Raw genomic sequence first — 18,164 nt, forward strand, 5'->3', positions numbered from 1 at the left:
TTTGGACCCAGTTCTTTCTCATCTTTCACCCCATTGCATATGTTGACCAGGATCAGAATTGGTTGGTGTTGTTACGCGAGACTGCAGTCTATCAAGTAATGCGTGACAGATAAATTGAAAGCACTTTGAAAGCACCTTTTTTTCCCACAACCTGGCAACCCAGCATTTGTTCCTATCAATGATTTACAACTGATCTCTAAAAAAAGATGATTTACAATTTATTAAGCACTGATAAAGCCATTAGTCAGAAATCAAAACAAACTAACCTTGAGAACTTTGTGAAAATTAAGATTATTATTGAGTCTGCCATGAGGTGAAAGTATAGATTGCAACTCCCAATGTACTGATCGGATCCATATCTTTGGATTCCACATAGCAGACTGTTTCGCTGTGGCTGTTTTATTGATACCTCCACCTTGTGATTACTTTTCCCACGTCACATTAGGCCGTCATTAGGATAACTGGCAGTCCTCTGTGCATTGTATGTTTTAGAATGCAGCAGTCAGGTCGTAAAATGGGTCGCAGCCCCAGAGAAATGGTCTACCTACCGTATAGTGGCATAACAACTGCATCTGTGTGTGTCTAACAAGAACAGCAGCCATACAGAACTGCGCGCATTCAAACAGCACCACAGACTCTGCTAATGGCTCCCTGCGTGCTCACCCTAGAAACTTTTTTCCCCCCCTGCTCGCCTATTTCTGTTGACTTTTCACTCAACCTGAACCCCCAAAAAAACCTTGTGGGAACGTTCCGTTGCAGGAAAATACACCAGGACATGATGTGGCCCGAGGAAACACAATCGGAAAGAGAAAGTAGTTTGATATTGATGAAGGTCAGGAGGATGGATGAGCGAAAAGTGAGGTTTGGGCAGCTTCACGTTATCCACCGGCATATGCAGTCATTGTTTCACCTGGTCATGTGACACTGGGTTGCCCCATTTGTCTCTGAGAAGCAAAACCAGGCTGCCAAAGATCTGCTGCATGTCAGTTAGAAACACTATAAAATATACCTACGAAATGACACTCGACATGCTTTGCATTTCAAAACACATGCAAGCAGCAACTCTGTCTCCTTCAAAAATATCCCATGCTGTTTACTTTGCTTTGCCAAATACATTTTGGCGGAAACATTAATCGCTGCCTGGGTTATGTCCACCGGCAACATTCCCCCCCCCCCCCCCCCCAATCCGGGAGGTGTGATATCCTCACACAGTTGTTGGACCTACAAATCACAGATCTCTGACACCAGAGAGCAGGGTATGCTTTCCTGCATCTCGTGTTATTGTTTTAGGCTGCCAGAGGATTAAAGCTGGATTTATGGTCGCCGTAGTGCCTCTGGCGCGAAGGGTCCGTGCGCCCAAAATGAAGTCATCGCGCCAATGCGAGCTGTCGTGGCTCGTCGTTGCGCACCTCTGAGTTTCTGTAACCAGGTGGCGCGACATTTCAACATGGACGCCATGTGATTCTGGACTCATGGAGAGAGACTGCCACCACATTTACTAGATAAAAACAGATACATTCTTCCTCAGCAACAACAAGCTCTAGAGCAGAGTGCAGCCATGTTTGTTTATGACCATCTTCCACTCGTTTTTACACCCCCCTGGCGTTTCGGAGAATGCTGCAACGTATCGCCCGTTAGGCATAACCGCCTCCGTGCAAGCACAAACGAGGCTGAAGATAAGGTTAGAGAGAGAGGATGGCTTCTTTTTTAAATATTGATATTGATATTAAAAGATTGATTTAGAAGTCAAAGTGTCCCATGAGATGCGTGAAGTCATCATCAACTTTTTTTGACATTTAACCAAAGACCTGTTTTAGCTTGAACATGCCACCTTCAACGTGTTTCAAAAATGAATCCAAATCCAGATTGCTCCAGATGCTCCCCCCATCCTTTTTTTCCGGCCGTCTGTCTCAGTTTGAACATGTTTGTGCACACCTGTGATGCAACTACTGTCGACCTCTTTTCAAATTGCAACTTAGAGTTATGTATGGTTCTGTGGTGACTATGGTTCAATGACTTCTGGATGGCTTCCAGGGACAATACGTAATCCCTGGATTTCCAGGATCTGTGGCGGTCTGGTAGAATGAAATTGAACTTTCCACATGGCTCAGAGTTGATTTCTGTTTTTGTATGTCTTGTTAGCGGGTCATGCCCCAGTTCAAAATGCACATCGCAGATTTTTCACTGATTGTATTTTTTGACGTCTTTGTGGTTTAGAGGACAACGTTATGCGGGTACTTTACATTCTGCAACCATTGCAACCATTTTCCTGCTGCCAGGGTGTAAACAAAGAATTGCACAGGAAGTTTTAGTGGTGAGATATGTAAAGCGGTGGTCTGAACCAATCAGAGGCCACTCTACAGGAAGCCCTGAGTGACGTGGACTGGACATGTTCCGATCCAATTCCAGAGACGTCAGTGAGTTGTTAGCTCATGGTGGGAACTGTTGGGCCCCTGTAATAATATTTGTAAAGTGTCGTGAGACAACTTGTGTTGTGATTTGGCGCTATATAACTAGAATTGAATTGATTTGAGTTTACGGATGGTGTTACAGGCTTCGTAGCAACGTGAGCTGACACCATCGTCCCCTCGATAAGGGTTAGGTCCTTTCCTAATCAGAAACCACGGGTTGACGGTCCATCCGCGATGCTTGCGATACAACATGGATGAGTAAATGGATGGTAAATGGACAGATTAGGCCTCATTCACCCATTCATGCAAGCGTCCACATACCGATGGCGACTTCTGTGGTGAGGGACGCTAAGAGAAAGTACAGGGACAGCAAGAAAGCTGCTATGTGAGGCTGCTGATCGTCGATTACACTTCAGCTTCCAACACCATAGTCACCACCGGACTTGCCAGTAAGCCGGTAAGTAACTGGGACTGACCATCCCCTGTGTGCCTGGATCTTGGACTTCCTGGCCCACCAGGCCCCAGGTGGTCAGGGTGGGTAGACACAGCTCCAACTCCCTCACCCTGAGCACAGGATCCCCCCCAGGGCTGCGTCCTCAGTCCCCTACTGTATTCCCTCTACACACATGATTGTGTGGCTGGGTTCAGGTCCAGTTCCATCATTAAGTTTGCTGACGACACAGTGGTGGTCAGCCTGATCTCTGACAATGATGAGAAGGCCTCTCTGGAAGAAATGGCTGACCTGCCACTCTGGTTCCAGGATAACAGCCTACTCATGAATGTCGCCAAGGAGCTGATTGTGGACTTTAGGAGAGTCCACACCACAGAGGATCTGACATGGACATCGCAAACAGATAATCTGGTGAGAAAGGCAAGGCAGCGCTGAGAAGCTGAGAAAATTCAGGAAGCTGAGAAAATTCAGAGTCTCCCTGAGGATTCAATCCTTCTACTCCGGCGCGGTAGAGAGCATCCTGACAGGAAACATCACTGCTAGGCTCAGCAACGGCTCCGCTCAGGACGGAAGAGCTCTGCAGAGTGGAACTACACTCCCCTGCCTGCAGGATCTGCGGAACCGGAGCCTGTAGGATCACGAAGGATCCTCACCACCCCAACAACGAACTGTTCCGGCTGTGGCAGTCAGACAAGCGCCTCCACAGTCGCGTAGCCAAAACATTATTTCTTTCCATCAGGCTTGTGAACATTGATCTCACAGCCCCCCCCCCCCCCCCCCCCCCATACTCATCATCTCATGCAAACACATATAAGAACACCTAGACATGACGTATATTTCTTTTCTAATTTTCATGTTTTTATATATATATAGATATATATATTGTAATTTCTTTTGTATTGTTGTGGGTAAGTTCTTGAATTTGAGCTTGATCTTCTTGAACTTCATCACCTTTACGAACACTGTCACAAAGGTGGGTGTATCTTACCTGATAATCAGACTGAATTGCTCTTTTGTTTCACTTCATTTAGAGCGACCGACGTGTTCATGATTTTTTGTTTTTTTTCTTGGTTGCCCTACATTATTAGCAAGTGAAACATTCATCATGGATCCTGAGGTAGCGGTAGCTGCTGGGAGCAGTTGCTGTAACGTCAAGAAATGTTAAGTCGACTCACAACAACCTGCACAGCCATCGATGAGCACAACACCAGACCTACAGTATGTGAACCACCGAACAAACTGGAGGTGTGGGCACTGATTCAGAGGTCAAAGGCCAATTCTCCTTTTTTTTTTTTACAGGAGCACATGCTCTTTGATAACATGAGCTTTCAAAGCACATGAGTCACGTCAACATATGTATGTATGACAAACAAAACTGCGTCGACAAAGAGGAGCAGCTGTCGCAAGCTGGAGCTGACCAATCGGGGACGTGATGAACATCCATACAGTGTGTGGGCTGCAACAGGCTTACATCCCGATATGAGCTGTGTTTTTTAGCACCGTTTGCAACGGCGATTTAGATATTTCAAAGTCCAAAACATGTTTTCGTGCGGCGTATGACATGACTCAACATGATTACACGTTGCGCTCCTCTCAAGAGCGCCAAAATGATTCGAAGTAATAATACATATCAGGGATTACAGGGAGGTTTTTTTCCCCCCCAGCATCATTCTGTTTGACTGCTCAGTGCTCATGTTTGTTACTCCTCACCTGCAATTTGTTAAATAGAGCTTCATTAAAAGCTTTGGACTGTTCACAGAACACCATTTTTTTTTTTTTTATCTGTTTAAGCTCTGTCGCCCTGGTTTCTATCTCTAAACATCCGTGAGAGGGAGATATATTGAAGCTCTCATCTTCAGTGTCACTGTGTGCAGAGATGTTTGTATCTTTGGAGTCATTCGTTGTTGTTTTTTTAATTTTCAAAATGTTGGATTAGACTTTCCGTTTTGAAGTATTTCACCGCCATATTATAATTTTAAACTGTGTCGTTCTCTCATTCTGCCTCACCTGAGCTTCTCCACACACTGCATACCGACACACACACACACACACACACACACACACATACCCGCACACGCACAGTATATAAACAGTTAAGTGCGCTGTGACAGGCTGGTGTTTTTTTTAAAAGCATTACTCTGATAGGTTCAAGCTGCTCTGCATCGGATCCCTACTTCAAAAGCCCGGAGCTGGGGGTGGGGGGTAAGGGGGTGTAGAGGTTGGCATGACAACAGTAACCAAGACAACTCCAGTTCAAACAAACACAGATTTGGCTCAGAGAAAAAGGCAAGATCATGCACCTATCATTGCACAAACAGGGGCAGATGGAAGGCTGGATGATTTCTACTTGTCCGTGTGAGGAAGCCATATTGAGTGCAGTTAGCCAAATGTAAGAAGTGCTGGCCAGGGCCCCCTCATCGATCACAGACCTCTACACGACTCTGCCGCTCTGCCAGGCCAGCTGCACATCACAGTGAACATGCTCTGATGGATCTCCCGCTGATCACAGTCCAGCACTGCGATGCCCGCGAGGCCAAAAAAAAAAACCAAAAAAAAGAAAGAGAAAAAAAAAAAAGCCTGCGTCATCAGGTGGTGAACAGAGCAGAAAATGTCTCAAGCTTTTTCCTCAAGATCTGGTGAAAAAAAAGATGATTAAATGTTTGTACGGGGGGTCCACCCTGTGGTGCTGAAAGTTGAAGGCAGGTCCCAAAGGTTCAGAGTGGGATGAGGGTGAGGAATAGGATGGAGGAGGACGGGGGTGGTGGGGTGGGCAGATATAGTAGCTACAGCATCTCATTTGAATGTGTCAGTGATTTCCCCTGAGTGCTGGGGTTAATCGATGAGTCAGCTGTGAGGACTGCGGCTCCGGATTACAGCGGCCCGTTTTACATACCAATCTAGTTGATTCAGGGCTGGAGAAGGGCGGCTTTCTCCGAGCCGCTTGTTACCGAGCCCGTTGACTCAGTGTCATTAGGCGAGGGAGAGGAAATCCAGCGCACGCCTCAGTCGGCCTCCTTATTCCACAGGAATGGATTCTCCCCTAATAGACAGGAAGTAGACTGTTTTAGGAGCCGGGTTGCTCGGAAACAGCTTTGGGTCCATGTTTACGTCTTGTCAGCTTTCTTGATATTGGCAAATGCTGCAGCAAATTTTTTTTCATGTTTGTGGGTTTTTTTAACTGAAGCGGTTTCTGACCTTCATCATGACCCCCCCCCCACACCCAACAGAGCTTCAGTGAGGCATTACATAAAGCAGTGTTTTCTTCCCATTTAGTAAGAGAAGATTCAGATGGAGATGGTTCATTATTTGATTAAAAAACTCTCTTCATAATTGATTTAATATAATACTGTTGAATGCATTCAGAGTGTGAATACATTCAATCGTCAAACCTCAAAGCCCCTATTTTAAGGGCTTCATTACTTTGAATTGAAGGATTTTTTTTTTTTTTTTTAATTCGAGGCAGCATTTCCTGTGAAATTACTTTTTTTTTGTTTGTTTAACTTTGTTACTGTAATTATGATTGAAACTCTGGAGTTCATTCAAAAAAGGAAGCCCTGTGCAATTCAAAAAGTGGATAGTACCCGGCTGTGTCTGCTCTCTGTTAGGTGACCTGGGCTCGTCACATGAGAGAAAATCATTCATCAAAACTCAGTAGATTGTATGTTATCACATGTAATTCCAAGGAATGGAAGTTGAATTCTCTTTGCTTTGTGTGCAAAGAAATGTGAACTGTAATGACGCTACAACCGTTGCGCACATGCTTCCATTTTTCAAAAGGATAAAAGTATTTTGTGTATGCGATAAATTTGCATGTCAATATGTTTTTTTTTTCGAACTGTTGTTTTTGTCGCGAGCACTTTCACACGGAGCACGAATATTATGCGACGAAAAGGCAGCGCCATTTTCCCCAGCTTTCGCACCGCGAATAAAGGCATCAACCAATCGCGGAGTTGTGCGGAGCCGGACGTCACGTCACAACTCCTAATGACAATGACGGGACCTGTTGACTGTTTGTGTTTCTCATCACTGGAAAAAGGATGCAAAAAGTAGCCTGAATAAGACACTGTTAGCTTCATTCATAATGCTGAGTTCACCACAATGGGCTGACGTACCTATGAACACATGCTGCAGCTCCAGCAGTTTGATTTACCTCCGCAGGAGCTCGTTGTCCTTCTGGCTCCGCGACATTTCCAGATTAGCCACCGCAAATATATTTACCTATCTATCGATCTATATTCGCATCGCTGCCGACATGAATAGTTTTGATTTTCGTGTTGTTTCTTCGTCACGTCCCCAGCGTGTGAAGGCTTGAGCTTCTGAGTGGGCGTTTCTGACAATGTCAACTTCCATGGTTCTAGTCAGAAATTGGAAGCGTAGTGAGTCTATCTTGTTAACATCAGTGTTTCACAAACTAAAATCACAAGTCGGCACTGTCCCATGTATATGCAGCATCTCCGCTGCATTCGTTCAAGTGCAGCACCATGGAAATACCCTGCGCATGATATTGCCTTATAATCAGTATTTACACTTAATACTGTAATTATTTGCCGCAGTCAGCTAAACATAGAGTTACTGTTGATACGAACACAACACTTCCTGCATGTCTTTCCCAACAAAATACATTTTGATGTAAAGGTGGTGGTTGGCCTTTAGTGTGAAACAGCCGCAGGAAACAGTGACAGCTGCTCACAACTTTAGCGCACAAACTTGTCACGGTAAAGTTTATCTTAAAAAAAAAAAAAAATTGGCTTTTTGAATTTTTAAATTGGCTATCAGCTCCTTTATTGCCCTTTTAATTTAACCTTGGTTCAGTGCACGTAGGAGAAGTTAGCCTTCAGGGCTTTCTGAAAGGGTCTATTTCATGGGTCACTAACAGGCGGACCGCGGTTCGAGTCCGGACCCAGACGCCGTCCTATACGGACCCGGACCTATAATCAATAAATTATTAAGGGATTTTAAATTTTGACGGGGCGCTTCTATTTTAACCGGCGCAGCTTTTCTAGTCTAGTCTTTTCTAGTCTCTAGTCTAGGCGCTGGTTTAGCGGCTCAAGAAACTCACAGACCAATTGCACACGTGTTACGCCAGCCCACATGACGCTACTCAGCCAATCAAATCTGTGCATTCCAGGCGATGAAAATTGCCACTCTGAATACAGACAGACGAGAGAGGTGAGAGGCGAGTGACAGATGACAAGACGAGTGAGCGGGAGGGAGAGAAGACACATTATTTATTGTGAAATTGGTTGAGACTGTTAAGTCAAGATGTGAAACAGTTAACAAAGAAAAAGGGAAACTCAAGCTGCTGCTACACTTTATTTTGTTTTTCTAAAATTAAGCACTTTATTTTAAGATGCACAATTTTTCTAAAGCTATTTTGTTTATTTTCTCTATTTTATTTTTAAATGCAGCCCCTCTTTTAGTTAATGAGAGAAGAACATTATACATATCTACAGTATTATATATCTGTATAGTTCAATGTAAAGTGACAATAAATATGGTCAAAATGTTTTTGAATTGTACTTTCTTTATTTGATTTGACAGTCAGTTGTTGATCACATGCAGACATTGATACAACTACTAGGCTACTACAATTTATATCACACTAAATCACAACACAAGTTAGACATTATGATGTTCCGGACCTTCGCTTGAGGACATTTTCTTTAACTGGACCTCTTCGAACTTTAGTTGAATACCCCTGGTCTATTTTAATCCAAACCACGATCTTTTCCTTAACCCAACCAAGTAGTAAGTAGTAAGTAGTACTAAACCTAACCAAACTGAAAAACTGAAAATAATAAGTGAAGGAAGTCAAAAACAAAACAGGTTGAAAGTCCTTTTTACACTATGTCACCTGACTTTCTGGCAGAAGGCCCTGAAGACAGACCATGCATGTGCTGATCTTTGTGTATATTTTGTGTGTGTGGATTGGATTGGGCTCATCCGCCCAGCTGCAGTCCCAGCTAGTAATCCCGATTTTAGTCATTAAGGGCAGAAATAGTCAAGCAGAGGGGCAGAGCCAGGGGGTGGCCAATAGCAGCCATTGCCACCACAGGCTAATCCCACACAGCATTATAGGTTTTTTTTTTCTTGTACGGAACCAATTTCCCTATTGCTGCAGCTCCAGTGGGGATGCCTTTTTAGAAGTGCACCCACCTGGTTTTACCGCTCCCTCCCCCACCCACTGAGCATTCAACTCACTCGCTGCCCAGTCTGAGGGGAGATTGAACATGTGAGTTTTGCCCATGTGGCTTTGTAAATCACAAAGTCACTCCTTTGCAGTATGATTGCCAGAAGGACGTTTTTTATTGACGTTTTAACTGTTTCATGAATGGATCTATTTTAGCAAAGAGATGCTAAAATCCACCATGCTTGCTCCTGCAATGTTAGGCGACTGACGGTTGGATGGACTGGCTGGATAAAAAAAAAAAAAGACAAGTGGAGACATGAACTACAACTCCCCAATGTGAATGACATTAAGAAGCATCCAATCACTTGCCATCAACAAGTAGAAGCTAAAGGTTACACTCACTGGAAAATCTGCAACTTGAACGAATTCGCTTTTGGAATCCGTGTCAGTTTTGGGTGGCATTTGGCACCTGTGTGTCTCTTCACAACTGAAACAGTGAAGCGGTTTGAATTGACTGCAGATGATGTGTCCGCATGTCCGGGTGGCTTCCTCCTCTCTATAGTAATGGCTTGCCAAGGCTCATGGGCGTTGTAGTACTTAAAGCGATCCGCTGTGCCAAACTGATGGAGGACATGTGTCTGACTGATGCAATGATGCAACACCATGTGAGTGAGGTTGAGCAATTCTAACCTTGTCTGATCATACACAGATTTGCCTAATCATTGCTTTCTTATCAAGTCAAGAGTTTTCTGGGGGGGGGGGGGGTTCTTATCTTTGAATGGTCTGTGTGCAGTAATATGACATAATGATAAATGTTAATTACATGATGCCAAAAAAAAAAACAGTCAAATTCCCGACCCGTCTTCAAAGCATGACCCCCCCCCCCCCCTTTCTCTCAGTTAAATGATTAATGGTCACCACTGCTTCGCCATTATCATTTAAATAGCTTATTGATTTTTCATTGACTATAGGCTGTAAATGAAAAGCGAGGGCCACCATTTGTAATGCGTGAATCAAGATAATGGAGCTTGACGGGTGGGTAAATGTTTTCCCTCGCCTTGCGCAGATAAATGCTGTTCCTGCCTCCCCAGATGAGCCTGTCAGGACAGGGGTTGACGTGACCTTCAGAATCACAATCACAAATCAGGTCCATTGTACACACAGAAGGAATTCGACTGTCATTTTGTTGCTCTCAGTGTGCTTACACAGAAATAGACATGGCAGCTGAGAACAAGGACAACAAACTGAACAAATAAAGGTTTAAAGGTTTTGTTCGGCGAGATGATCTTCACTAATGAACGCCACTTTTATGATTTTTGAAAATAGTAAGTCTAAAGTCTAAATAGAAGTAAAAAGCTAACGTTAGGCTATAAAGGAACTACACCACTTCAACGTCACCACCGCTAAGCTTCACTTTTAAGAGACTATAGATAGATATAGATATATAGACAGATAGATATAGAGTATAAACACGACGAGGCTGTAAAGGCAGACTAGTGAGTAGATGACTTTCCGTGTTTGGCATGAAGACGCTAATACGCCTCTGTAGTCTCATTTAGCCGCTTGTTAGCAACCGCCATTTTTAAGACACGTCAAAAGCTTCAAAATTCACGAGTGGGGGTGTGTACTGGCGTATTTTCTGTCGTAGAACAAAACATTGAAACCTCTTAAGCTTGTCTTAACCACAGACCTTATTTCCCACTGACTTCAAGACGAGGAAACAGGAAGTGTAAAAATGCTGACTCACTTCCGGGTTTTAGGATTCACTCCTGCAAATGCAAATTAGTCTTGGACCGCTTCGTTCATTTTCGATTTCCAAGGGGCGTCATCAACGGCCGCAGACTGAAATGCCCCTGGACGCTACAACCAGTCAGAGCAACGAAACATGTGGCGTAACAGTAGGCTGCTAGGCTAAGTAGCTAGTTCCAACATCCAATTCATATGGCTTCTCGTTCAACATAATCCACGTTTGACGTGACATGATTTAGAAGCCTTAACACTTACCATTTGTACGTAGCGTGAACTACCGCCCAGTATTTTTTTTTTATTTCAGGAGAGAAATACGGTCTGATTGGTGGGGGAGGGCTTTGTAGCTGCCAGAATTGTTCGTATAAACAAGGTCCAGGGTATTATTTCCCCTAGTGGGGGACATGCTGATGGATTTTAGGTAAAAGTTTTGTCATGTGACTGCTGATGACCTCATACAGTTCCTGTGGTGCAATTTTTGTGAATTGCACCACAGGACCCCCCCCCCCCCCCCCTTCATCTTCTTAGGGCAAACGCACCGCTTGTTTGGTCAGAGGATGTGGTGGGGGCAGTGACTGTCTCAAGGTCCGCTGCACTTAATCCAATCCCCTGCGCTTTGCTTTCCGATGTATTTCCGTCTATTAGATAATACGCGCTTCAGTATTAAAGGCCAGCAAATAACAAATTAAAACAAAAAATGTATTGAAGTTTGAAGGACCCACTGGCCGCCACATCTGCATGCACCGCCGTCACCACGAGACGGATGGACGTACAGCTTGTTTGGCTTTGTTTCCCTTTTCTTTTTTTTCTTAGTCCGTCATAATTTAAGACCTTTCTTTTGGCTTCAAGTGACTGTAAATAATGTGATTTCTGATATTAAATTTGGTTATAGTTAAAAACCCTTCCAGGTGGCATTAACATGTCTTTACACTGTGACACCTGCGGCCACCTTGCAAATTCCACATACCATGCTGTCAAATGATGAACTGCATTACCTATGTAAGGATGTTGGGCCACAGTGTGTGTCTTACACCGTTCCTGCTGCCTGTGTCTGTGTGTCCACAGTGTGATCCAGGGGAGGCCACCAAGCTGCTGTATGACCTTCTGTACACAGAGCCCATTAAGATCGTGCTGATGCCAGGCTGCAGCTCTGTGTCCACGCTGGTGGCTGAGGCTGCTCGTATGTGGAACCTCATAGTGGTAAGAACCTTCACCTTTCTATTTGTGGGATCTTCAGCACAAAGCTGTCATATCTCGCTCAGCTGACTGTCTGCTGCAACATACACACAGACAGCGAATCAAGGGAAGTCATCTCTGGGTACTGCTGTGTGAAAACACAGCCGAGAGCACTTTGCACCAGAGGTGGAAACAAAATGAGAAAATAACACCACAGGAAGACATTCTTGACACAAAAGATACGGAGCCAAAAATCTACACTCGAAGAGCTAGTGAACTGAGGGAGAGATTTCACAGTCAGATTATATCAGTCATTCGTGACTGTAGGTTTTACTTCTCTACATTAGGGATTAACGCTGAATGTCAGTGTTTCCCCCCCACTAGAAGTGTGCCATATCATATTGTTTGCGATAATACTAATATCCATTACAGCAGCCCCACTGGCCCGGCAGCCAGAAATGAAATTATTATATGAATATCATTATTATTATTATTATTATTATTACTGTTGTTGTTGTTGTTACTGTCCATTCTTGCCTGATGCAAACGACATTTTGAATGGTAAGGCCGTCCACATTTGGAAGGATGGGATCAAGCCCAGGCAACTGAATAAAACTGAACTAGGGACGTAAATAATTAATCGTTTAAGCATTAGCCGACGATAAGGATTTTGACCGATTGAGAGGCAGAGGTGGACACCTATATGAGAAACACACCCCACACAGGGATGAATCCTTTCCCATAGGACAAGTCCTTTTTTTTTTTTTTTTTAGCTCCACTGTACGTAAAACGCGGCAAAGGCCTAAATCTGTTGTTCGCTTCGTAACAACTAGGAAGGCATTAGCCATTTTACCTTTGCCACCATAGACTTCCACGATGTAGCATCCCGACAGACGGATCAATTCATTCATTATCTTCCGTGTGGCGGCCTCAAGGTCATGACCGAGCTTACGGCAAACATATAGCATTAATGTCATTTTTATGTTTGAAAGAGCCTTTTCCTCCAGTTCCTACAGCACGACTGACCCATATTTCTTTGTCTTGCCTAAAACTACAGTCAGGAAAATTTCTATCTTTATTATGGCCCCACTCTCATGTATTCTTCCAGGCTGTCTCAACAGGACTTAAATGTCTTAAACACGGTAAATAGTGAACTGAATTTCAGTAAGTAATGTTGACGTTTTCATGTCACCGTAAAGTCAGCACATTGGATGATGTTTAGTTGAAACAGAATTGGAAAGCGTGGCAAAAAAAATAAAAAGTTGTAGTTGTTTTGAATACGTTGGCGAGCAGTGGATCCATGCACCACACTTCCCCTTACATGTGTCCATTGTTGTGTTTTCTCCACCTGGTTTCAAATAAATCTAACACATGCATGGAACTTTATGTCCCCCAAAGCATTCAGAGTGGGCTATTCCAGGAAGTAGGCTTAGAAAATCAGAGCAGTTTTGGGTAAATACTTGATTGAAATGGACCGGACTAACTGATCCACCGTGAAAACCTGCAATGTAATCGGGCTAATTCAAGACTTTTAAAAAGTTGCCTTCACACCTACGTTGTACTTTTTTTTTTTTTTGACATCAAGAAGAGAAGAGAAAGAGAGGGATAAAATAGATTAAATGTAAAACAAGATACGTGCACAACTCACAAAAACAAAAAAATCTGTTAAAGGTCAGACAGTGCAATCTTTCAAATATCTGAACTTGGAAGCAAGTTGTGAAGCCGTGTGCAAAAAGCAGAACCAGCGTTTGTTTTGTTTGAGGAAACAAGACCCGTTTTATCACAAGAAAAAAATGCAATATTGAAGTATCAAAATGGACCCTGGCCAGGTCAGGTATCTGCTGTGTGTTTTCATATCCATCTGTATGTTGGAACCAAATAAAACAAAAAACAATGAGCTAAAAGGGGTTAAAAAGCTTTGTGGAGCTGTAAAGTTGGTGATGATTCTTTGTACGCAGGGTGGACATTGTACACGTGACGACTTTGTTAGCCACACCTTTCTTAGCATTAGCATTACATTAGCTTTTTACCTATTTTTGTGGTTTTGTGTTCTTCGTTTATTTTTTTTTTAGTCATGCCTTTGCAGCAGTTTAAGTCATCAGGATGACGCTGGCTTTGACATGCTTGTGTCTGCTTCCCCTGTGTCTCAGTTGTCGTATGGCTCCAGCTCCCCGGCGCTGTCCAACCGCCAGCGTTTCCCCACCTTCTTCCGCACTCATCCATCTGCCACGCTGCACAACCCCACTCGGGTGCAGCTCTTCCAGAAGTGGAAATGGACCAAGATCGCCACCATTCAGCAAACAACAGAAGTCTTTACATCTGTGAGTTGTGTGTTTAGCTGTTAGGTGTTGAAAAGTCATACAAGAGCACTAAAATGCAAGACACCTCTCGGGGTCATTGAAAGGTACTTTCGTAGATTTTGTTTCCACCCAATATCCAAAATGTCCTCCCAGCTCAACGATTATATTTCGAACTGATCTGTGAACTGAGCTTCCACTAAACCCCCTTCCCTGAACCGCGGTTGTCCAATCATAGCTTAGCAACCGTTACTAGGCGTGGTGGGCCTAGTTGCGCATTAAAAGCACAAGAACAAAAGTGGTAAGGACTGGATTCGGTTGTGCGTTTGTCGTTAGCGTGTTCCCGCTAACGGGGTGGGGGGGGGGGGGGGGGGTTAAGGGGTTTAAGGGGGGGAGTGTTTAAGCCAATTAGAGAGGTTCACAGATAAATGAAACCTGGCCTGGGTTTTGGGGGTGTGGGGTTCGTGCCATGTGAGCAGTTGGTTTACATGCATTCTCTTACACAGCGGAGAAAAAGATGACTAAGAAAATGGTTTCTCTTTTCTCATTTCCTGTTTCTCTCCCCTCCCTTATCTCACCCATCCTCTATCACGCCTTACCCCCCCTACCCCCCGCCCCCCCCTGATTGGTTTCTCTCTCCCTCTCTCTTGTCACCTGCTGTTTGTCGGTATCATCACCCCCCGCGCCCACCATCCGTCTTTCTAAACCACTAACTCATCTTCCCCCTCACTGATTTTGCTCCGACTTCAATTGCTGTTTGCTGTTTCTTCGAATTTCTTTTCGCGACCAAAACATTCCATTACCTCTCCCACTCCTTTTTTGGTTGCCGCCTCTCTCGTTCTGTCATCTTCTGCATGCTCATTATGGTATATGTGTGTGTCTCTCTCTGTGTTTGACAGACTCTGGATGATCTGGAGGAGAGGGTGAAGGAGGCAGGCATTGAAATCAGCGTTCGTCAGAGCTTCCTCACCGACCCTGCTGTGGCTGTCAAAAACCTCAAGGTGCCAGACCCCCACCCCCACCCCCACCCTTACACATACCAATCAGTCAGGACTTGTTAAGCCAGTTCACCACAAAAAGCCCCTGAATACTGGCCAACAATAGCTTAGAAATTACAGAAGCCGTCTTATGCCCAGAATATGGAGTCATTCAGCAAGACGCTGCGTCTCTGTAGCACCAGTCGAGCTCCCCAGTGGTCCAAACTACTGTGGTAAAAACTGTGACAAATGCTGAAGCCAACATTGCATATCTTCTCAGATGCAGCACCATTAATGATCACGAACATATGTACAGCCCCATGGAGATCATTGAGACATTTTGGCTTCACTTTTGGGGAGCTGTCATGTCGTCCATCTTTTACATATACAGTCTATGGTTCAGACATGCTGCTGAATGGCCAGACCAGCAGTAACCCGAGCCTCTGCGCCTCACTGACTCTTTTACTCTGGAGTAGACTCTGGCTGCCTCTTGACTACATGTCCTCTGGACAAAGCAGAAAGTAATTTTGGCTTTTCGATTGCTGACTGAGCTCCTTATGCTCTGTGGAAGGAAAGAGAAGCAAAGTAAACATAATGTGTTTCAAGCAAACGTGTAGTTTTGTCTCCCATGCATATCTAAATATATCAGTGGATAATGGAAGTTAACTTGATTGCTACACTTACAGCAACAAGGTTAAGGGGCTAATGGCTAGTTTTGTTTTGCTATAAACATCCTTATAACTACTACAAGGACAAGGAGTCAACATTTTGGGAAATACGCTTGTTCGCTTTGTTTCCGAGAGTGAGATGAGAAGATTGACATCAATCTCATGTTCGTGAGTGGTAGCTGGAGTCAGGTCACGTGGTAAGCCTAGCTAAGCATAAAGACTGGAAGCAGGGGGAAACGGTTAGCATGACTCTGTCTGAAGTTAAAAAAAACTCATCTTGTGTTTTTAAGGGATATTTATGTGCTGGAACTATTTCTTGATGAACAGCGGTGTATCCATCCGCCCAGGGCATCTTTGCAATGTCTTGGGTAGTACGGGTTGCCAGATACAGTGGTTGAGCACAGGTTTAGGCCCCTGCACAGGCACAGTGGTACCTAACCTGACGACCTCACTGTGACAACAAGACCCTCCAGAAAGCTGCGCACAGTCACTGCAACCGGCTTGTTGTTTGTCAAGAAATAGTTCCAGCACTTACCTCCTCCTAAAATCACAATTTCTTTTTGCAGATCAAACAAAAATGCGATAAGAGTGTAAATTAGTGAGCTTTAGAGGTGTTGGTATGTGCATTTTTGGACAGAGCCAGGCAAAGCTGTTTCCCCCTGATTCCAGTCTTTATGCTGAGCTGGGCTAACCACCTCCTGACTCCAGCTCTGTAACCTAACACACAGACATGAGATTGATATCTCTCTGAACGTGTCACTCTCAAAAGGAAAGTAAGCGTACTTCCTAAAATATTGACCCATTGCTTCAAGAAAGTAGAGGTACCCTACGCTGAAATTAACCATAAGCCGCGAGGTGCAGCATTTTCACTTGAAACAACGCCGTGTTTTGTTTCAGGACAGCCTGTGATTGGCTAACTGCTTCTCTGCAACGCAACACAGAAGAAAAAGATGAGAAGCGGTTCTATTTTCCAGCCGCAAGCAGCAACGCAAGGGACTGTGCCCCTCTAGTCTGATTTGGGGTCTGCCATGGGTTTTAGGCGCAGATGTCTGCCCATAGGTTTTAATGAAAACACTGGGGTACTGAACCTCTATCTTAGCCCTGTACCTATTTTCCTTCCTCCTCTCGTTCCTTCACTTAATGCCGGCCGTCCTGCGCACACACACACACACTTTGCAATGACCTTGGCCAGCATGCCGGCCTACTTTCGGCGTGCAGGATTAATTGGCCATAGCAGAAGAAACCATGGCAACATCATAAATGCAACCCAGTGGAGAGGAAGTCTGCCGCTGTGTGGTGCTGGGGGCTGGTGGGAGGGTTGGCTGCTGTCTTCCTCATCCACACAGCGGGGCCTATTAACTCGTGCTTTTCATCTCCACCCTGTGTGTGTGACTACTGTCCTTTTCTTTTTCCACTTCCAAGCGCCAAGATGCCAGAATCATAGTCGGGCTATTCTATGAGACGGAGGCCAGGAAGGTCTTCTGCGAGGTAATGTGTTCTCCTGCTCTAATTCATTTGTGACAGACATGAATTTAAAGCATCACAGACATGTAACACAGTGCTTGAAGGCAAGAGTCTTTTTAGAAAGAGTATATATATATATATATATATATATATATACTTGTTTTCAGTACTTACGTTTTGTGTCCCCTCACAATAAATCCAATACATTTATAGCGCATTTATTTATTTGTTTGTCGGTCTGTTTTTGCTATGAATTTTCCATCACAGACAGCAGATTGAATTTAAACTCACTACTTAACTCTTCCAAATGTGTGAACCATGACCTTGAGTATTGTGCAGTTGCTATTGAATATATTTGTCCAAAATGTGTTCACTACCCTGTACCCCGCACAAGCTGGCATTATGTATAGGTTTATTTCACCTCACTGCTCAGAGACCAGGGTTAAAGAAGCTAGTTACTGGGAAAAACAGTAATTAGTTACCTCCTTGAAAAAGTAACTAAATTACTTTTATTGAGTACTTCCACTAAAAAGTAATGCGTTACTGTGATAAGTTACATTTCAGTTACTTTTTTAAATGTCTACTTTGAAATGCTACTGTTGGTAATGAGCCTACAGCTTTCAGTGCTGTTGTTGCAGGGTGGAATAATATAAAACACTGTTGAACCTGACTATGACAGACAGTTTTCATTTGTAATCAAAAGGTTTTTCCTGGCTGCCTGGACACGGTATCTTGCAAACCAGCTGCCTGAAATGCTACTTTCTGTATGCTATGTTCTACTCTTGAATGGGAGCACCGGTACCGTATAATCCCCTCTGTATAATCATCTCAATAAAGTATTTCT

At 44.0% G+C, this 18,164-nt stretch overlaps 1 protein-coding gene across 2 annotated transcripts in view; it reads left to right on the forward strand.

Moving 5' to 3' along the window:
• The window catches only part of gabbr1b (gamma-aminobutyric acid (GABA) B receptor, 1b), a 102,262-nt gene that overhangs the window by 40,768 nt on the left and 43,330 nt on the right, over positions 1 to 18,164 (forward strand). For both annotated transcript variants that reach the window (XM_070921872.1, XM_070921874.1), the window contains 4 exons: positions 11,804 to 11,938; positions 14,065 to 14,235; positions 15,111 to 15,212; positions 17,279 to 17,344. In XM_070921872.1, coding sequence (XP_070777973.1) covers positions 11,804 to 11,938; positions 14,065 to 14,235; positions 15,111 to 15,212; positions 17,279 to 17,344 — 474 coding nt within the window. The remainder of the gene's footprint in view (positions 1 to 11,803; positions 11,939 to 14,064; positions 14,236 to 15,110; positions 15,213 to 17,278; positions 17,345 to 18,164) is intronic.

Source organism: Enoplosus armatus, chromosome 16, assembly GCF_043641665.1.
Source record: "Enoplosus armatus isolate fEnoArm2 chromosome 16, fEnoArm2.hap1, whole genome shotgun sequence".
NCBI lineage: Eukaryota > Metazoa > Chordata > Actinopteri > Centrarchiformes > Enoplosidae > Enoplosus > Enoplosus armatus.